General features: G+C 36.6%; 1 protein-coding gene across 1 annotated transcript; it reads right to left on the minus strand.

Moving 5' to 3' along the window:
• Positions 1-1,000: 1,000 nt before the first annotated feature.
• LOC149770830 (uncharacterized) lies at positions 1,001-4,295 on the minus strand. The gene has a single exon (XM_089949069.1). It carries the CDS (start codon positions 3,805-3,807, stop codon positions 2,848-2,850), a length of 960 nt encoding a protein of 319 aa, XP_089805195.1. The 5' UTR covers positions 3,808-4,295; the 3' UTR covers positions 1,001-2,847.
• Positions 4,296-7,012: the final 2,717 nt, after the last annotated feature.

Here is a 7,012-nt window from a genome sequence, read left to right on the forward strand (position 1 = left end):
ATCTGTGCTAATCAAATCCGATGTCTGAGACTACACATTTTGAAAGTTGGACAAGGACAATTTTCCAATTCACTAGTCCAGAACAAGTACTTTCATACTTTAAAACAAGTCTGGGAAGCACTGATTTTCATATTTTAATCACTTTGTGTGGCTATTCATGCCCTCTGGGCATACTAAAGTAGTCACTTTGTGTGGCTATTCATGCCCTCTGTGCATACTAAAGTAATCACTGTGTGGCTATTCATGCCCTCTGGGCATACTAAAGTAATCACTTTGTGTGGCTATTCATGCCCTCTGGGCATACTAAAGTAATCACTGTGTGTGGCTATTCATGCCCTCTGGGCATACTAAAGTAATCACTTTGTGTGGCTATTCATGCCCTCTGGGCATACTAAAGGCTTTAATGTACCTCAAAATTCATTCATTCATATCCTGTGATACTAAAGGCTTGAATCTACCTCAAAATTTATTCATTCACATCCTGTGATACTAAAGTAAATGGTTATTGATAAGTGTCACGTGGAGACAAGTTCTGTTACTGCTTGACTGTATACTGGTCCAAGCAACCAAATTATCAACCAATCAAAACTTAAAACAAACAAATCCAGCATAATGAATAAGCAGTGCTTTAAATGAATGTGCTATGTTGTGTTTAATCAACAGATACTCGTGAGCAGATCACCCTTTGATTTCAATCCAAGGCAATGCAATGAAAGGACTCTATCATCGTTAGTGTCCATTTCCTTTATGAACTGATTAAATGACAAGAGTATTTATTTTGTTTTTAAATCAATACACTGAGGATCAACTTCAACAAGCAGTAATGTATCTGAAGCAAAATAAATGAAGTTAATGAGCAACCCATGTTTGCATTTAATAAATACAAGACTAATGCATGATCACTTTAGCAAAAGTAGCCGTCAGGGGAGGTGCTTGAATGAAATGAGTTTACTAAATCGTTTTTACAAGGTAGGTCATAAAGAAGACTCGAAGAAGGATCATGTGTGTGAGTGATTTTATTTTTAACACAGCTTTAACAATTATTCAGTCACATGTCTGCAGTGTGGCAGTTTATAGTGATGTTTAGCACTGGGGCATCATGCTGCAGACATGTAGCATCATGTCCCACACAGTCACATTATCCTGACACCAGGCCAACCAGACCTAACATTAACCTCTTAATGATGAGCACTAACTGTGGCTGCTGCTAGTAACATTTTTTAAGTCTTTAGTATGACTTTGCCATGGTTCAAACTCCTGACCTCCCACATCTGAGATGGATGCTCTAACCACTTGGAACACTGAAGCAGTCCTCAGAGAAAGAAAATTCATGTCAGAGTGGAAGGATACAATGCAAGGCTACCAGAGAGTCTATTCCTCCAAAGGAACATAAGCCAGACCATGCAGCAGCAAAAAATTTCAAATATGACACAACTAAGCCACATTGGTTTGATTACTAGATACTTATTAATGGCTTTAATTCATCAATTCTTTAGGAAAGACATTTTGCACTTATTGCAAACATTATCCTAAACTGTCACATGTTGACAACTGAACTGAGCCAGTTCATTTGTCAATGGAACGAACAAAATTCAGGATTTAATCAAGCCTATCTCATAACAGTTTTGGACCCCTCAAAATCTGCAGCATAGTATATGTGTAAATGCAAATGTAGAAAATCCGTCATGTCTGAGTTGCTAACACTCCACTAGCAAAGGCCATTTTAAAACTTAACGAAAATGAAATGCAAAACAAATAAAATGAGAGCTCCCTTGAATGGCCTACAATCTAGCCTAATATGGAAAACTTTCTTTTGATAAGGAAATGATGTGTGCACTCCAAACATGGTGTTAATTATAAAACAGATTCAGGGCAAAGGACTTTGCTCAGTCAATTAATCTTTCAATTCTTGCCAGGGGCGGATTAAGGCTCACTGGTGCCCTAAGCACTGACAAATCTTGGTGCCCCCCTCCTTTCCATGTACACCTGGGAAGATAACTCTAGGGTGCACCATGATCAAGAAACAGTACATTATGATCAATCTGCACTAGTTTTATTAATTGTTTTTACAAATCTGCATTCGTTTTTTTTCTTTTCACCCTTTTCTCAACTCTGTGGTGCCCCCTTTGGCCCTGGTGCCATAAGCACATGCTTAGTCAGCTTAATGGTTAATATGCCCCTGATTCTTGCTAATGGAAGTACTAATGCTACCATACTGAAGCAATAAAATAATGTATATAACATACCCTGACAATATGAAAAAGTAAACAAATTAAGCCCATTTGAAGACATTAATATGTTGTACCTTGTTTTATTTATTTTTAATATTGTTTCTGTTGTTTTTAATATTGATTGAAATACATTTCAACCAATCTAGGCAAGAGATTGGTATTTTGGGACATGTGAAAATGCAGGTGGACAAGTTGAATTTTGTGAAACCACTTGTACTGCAAAGTATTTTTTGTTTTTTAAAATATTGCACTCTGTACATATATAATGTGCCACTGGAATGATGAACATAGGGATAATACACAACTTTACATATTGAACACATGAAGAATTCCTGTAGCAAAAAAAGTGCATTTATATCTGTCAGGCTTAAGGTGCGTCCAATTCTGTGTCAGGTTACCCTGAATGGCAGTTGTCTTATAAATCATCCCATCTGTGTGGTCTAACATGTACGCTGAATGGCAGTTGCCTTATAAATCATCCCATCTGTGTGGTCTAACATGTACCCTGAATGGCAGTTGTCTTATAAATCATCCCGTCTGTGTGGTCTAACATGTACCTTGAATGGCAGTTGTCTTATAAATCATCCCATCTGTGTGGTCTAACATGTTCGCTGGTTCAGGCCTGATCAGTGTGCAACCTGATGTGTCTTTGAAAACTTTCATGCCAAAGAAACATTTTGTCACAAGTCTGACATTTGTATGGCCTGTCTCCGACGTGTATTCTTGCATGCAATTTTAAGTTTCCTCTCTGTGTAAAACTTCTACTGCAGACTTCACATTTGTATGGTTTTTCTCCTGTGTGAGTTCTCATATGAAGTTTCAATGGTTCATGTACTGAAAAACTTTTGCCACAAACCTCACATTTGTATGGCTTTTCTCCAGTGTGAATTCTTGTATGCTGATACAAGGCTTGTTTGCTTGAAACACTTTTGCCACATACTTCACATCTGCAACGCTTTTCTCCTGTATGCATTTTCCAGTGACTCTTGAGTTTAATTTTTTCAGCAAACTGTTTGCCACACACTTCGCACATGTAATTTTTAATTCCTGTGTGCTTTGTAATATGCAATTTCAGCTGGTCTTTCCGACTAAAGATTTTACCACAAAGGTTACATTCACAGTGTTCTTCTCCTGTATGTATCTTAACATGTTTCTTACGGTAAGAACTCAATGAGAAACATTCACCACACACTTCACATTTGTATGGTTTTGCTCCACTATGAATATTTAAATGTTGTTTCAAGCTATCATTTCTTGCAAACCTTTTGTTGCAGATATTACACTTGTACGGTCTTTCTCCAGTATGAATAATTGTGTGGTGCAATAAATTTCCACTCGTTCTAAAACATTTTCCACATGCTTCACATTTGTATGGTTTTTCTCCAGTATGAATTTTTATATGCTGCTGCAATGTATGATTTCTTGAAAAACTTTTACCACATACTTCACATTTGCATGGTCTCTCTCCAGTATGAATTCTTGTGTGCAGCTTCAAACCCTCGTTTTTTGTAAAACTTTTACCGCATACTTCACACTTATGTGTTTTTTCTCTTGCATTCATTTTTATTATTCCCATCAATGAACTTGGGTGATCGTCATCCTCTTCAAATTTAAAACTAGTAAATTAGTGCTTATATTAACAGTTTCAAGGCGTTCCAACTGGTATCGTGGGGAAGTTAACAGCGTTTAACGGTTCTGTTATAAGAAACGTTAATGGCTCCCTTCACAACGAATCACTTTAATAGCAGCCTGTCCAGAACTAGGCACAAAATTGTTATGCATTATTTGAGCCTTAACTAATTAAAATGCTTTTCTAGGTTGTTTTTTTTTTTTTAAAATATATTTTAAACTGAAAGATATTTCACCAAATCAAATGATAGATTAAAAAAAACAAGGGCTCGATTATTTTGATGAGGTAAATTAACGTCAATATTATATATTTTAGTTACAGAAATTCGTGTCCAAATCGTACAGCGGACAGTTTTAAAAATCACTGGGTATGCAAGCTCTTGTTAATAAACTGGTACGGCTACAGTTCCGTTTAGAGACTGGCCTTTTATGCGGGGTGGGGGGCTCTAGACTTCTTTCTATCCTTATTCATCTTTTTTCTTTCACAAATTCGTCCGTGCATCATCACTTTTCAAGAGCAGCAGAGAGGGCGAACAGACCATAGAATTCCGACAAACAAATAAAACAAACAAAAAATAAAATCTCGTAGAAAGGTCCAGATTTTTACAAATAAACGTTTCCTGGGAGGTTTTTATTTTTTGTTGAAACCAACCCCATCAATAAAACCCTAATTTGAAAAGGTAGCTGAAAAATAAAGTACTCTACGTATTTATTTATTTTTTTTTGTTTAATTACTGGACGACCAACGTTGGTAGGCGCCCTCTCTGCTGCTATATTAATTAAAAAATTGTTATGTTAAAAATAATGGTACATCCAGAATCTCATACTGCAAGAATAGCACGAGAAAGATTAGAAGCAATTAAAAAATTTCTTCCCGTGCGAGATTCATTTAGAAAAAATCTACAAGCGCGGCAAGAAGCACGAGTTGAGTACGAAGATGACACTAAAAAACTGTTTAAGCCCGTCACTGCAGCTACTGAGAAAGTTACAATAGTCATCAAAGAGGATCTTCTTCCGGTATCAAAACAAATAGCAGAACAAACCGAAAAAATAGCAAGAAGAACTAAACAAACAAAGAAGATTTTACGAGATCTTCCAGTTGATATAGCTGCGGCTCAACCTCCACCTATTGGTGAGGAAATACTTGAAAGTATTGGAAAACTTCGTACTGAAGTCGCCAACGTGCAAAAAGAACATACACCTGAACCCGAACTAGTAGAAAAAAACGTAGAATTGATTGCAAAATTCAAAGGAGTTGTTGAAGAAATTAGAAATACTAAAGAAGAACAATTACCCGAAGTAATATTAAATAGTATACGCAATAAATCTAGTATTTTAAAACCCCGTCATGAAAAAGTAAATGATGATAATCTTATTAAATATATATATCGCGTATATTACAACAAAAAACAAGCTAAAGGTCGAGAATATAAAATTATCAATGAAGAAGTAAAAAGACTTTATAGAGGGAGACTGAAACAACTAGAACAAGAACAACTCTCCCAGTATCAGCTTCCTCCACCTCTGCAACAAACAGAACAAAAACAATCTTCTTATTCGCCGCTGATGTCGAAACTTAAAGAAATGTTTAGAGCGACACCATCTAAGAAATCAGACGAAGGAGCTACTGGCAGTGGTCTGGGAGATGATTTTGTTTGTCCTGATAATATCATTAATGATGTGTCACGGTTAGAGGTTCTCATAGGAGGAAAACGTGCCGGAAATAATTCACCAGAAATAATTAATGAAGCATCTGATATTTGCGATTATTTCAAGGTGGTATCATGGATATCGGCGTTTACCGAGAACATATCGATGAACATTCTGATGACTAGTTGTTAGATAAATGGTAAATAAAAATAAGATGATCATACATGATAATCATCGTAAACCCGTGCAGGTCAGAGCGGTAAACTCACGATTACAAATCTACAGAGCTACTTACGGAGATGGACTTGGTGATGTTATTCAGGGATTATTTACAAGGATAGCCCCAAAAGCAGCACCCGTTGCAAAAGAATTATCGATGAAAGCTATTGATATTGTTCGTGATAAAGCGCCTGGTGCAATTGTTAATGTTGCTGGTAAAGCGTTCTCGGCGATCAAAGAAAGACTAGCACGATTATTGCGACGAAAACAACAACTACTGGTGAAACTGGCAAGTACTGAGGTGATGCCAGCAGACGTAAGTAAAATAATAAATCAGGCTGCAAATCAAAAACTAGCTGCGATATCTGAAGAAACAGAAAAAAATATAACAGCAAATTTAATAGCAGGAAGCGGTCTTCGTCGACGATGATCATCATTTGAAAAATGGTAATTATAATAAAAATGTTCAAGCGCGAATCAGACCCAGCATTTGATATGGAGGCACCTGTCCTTAAGTATGAATCTATACGTGATTATCAGTTTTATTCTTATGACGCAAGACAACCAAATCAGCGGGGGAGAATCGAATTACAGGTTCATGATACAAGTAGATATTTCTTGCCCGCTGAGGCGTTTATTGAAGTAGAAGGTAGACTTGTAACGAATGTTGTAGCTAATACGCCATATGCTGCTAATTTGCGTGTTGGTTTTGTCAACAACAGGATTATGGGATTGTTAGATAGCGCCACATACATGATTGATGGAAAAAATATTAAATCAATTCAGAAAGATGTTGATGTTGCTACAACAATAATTGGTCTCCTGACGACTTTACAAGATTGGCTGGTCCAACAATGATGTTTGCTAAGGATATTACTAACCACGCTGATCATGTTCAGTATACTAAATTACTGACACCACAAAATACTGCAGTTAATCCACAACCAGGTGATTTTGAACACGCAGACAGACCAGGTGCTGATTTTGATATTATAAAAAATGTTAATGCGACTTACAACTTAGGGTTTGCAACACGCCGAGCAGCGCTGTTAGGAAATGATAGAAATTTTTCATGTGCAATTCCATTATCTCACATCTTTGGATTTTGCAGAAATGTTAGAAAGGTCATCTTTGGAACTAAACACACAATTGTGCTCGTAAGAAAAGGTGATGATAATGATGCAATCTGGCGAGGTGCTGGTGTTGCTGATGGTAAAGTAAATATATCAAAACTTTCACTGTGGATGCCAGTAATGACACCATCAATTACTGAGGAACAAAAA

This window comes from Sinohyriopsis cumingii, unplaced genomic scaffold, assembly GCF_028554795.1.
Source record: "Sinohyriopsis cumingii isolate HCF-2022 unplaced genomic scaffold, ASM2855479v2 utg002264l, whole genome shotgun sequence".
Lineage (NCBI taxonomy): Eukaryota > Metazoa > Mollusca > Bivalvia > Unionida > Unionidae > Sinohyriopsis > Sinohyriopsis cumingii.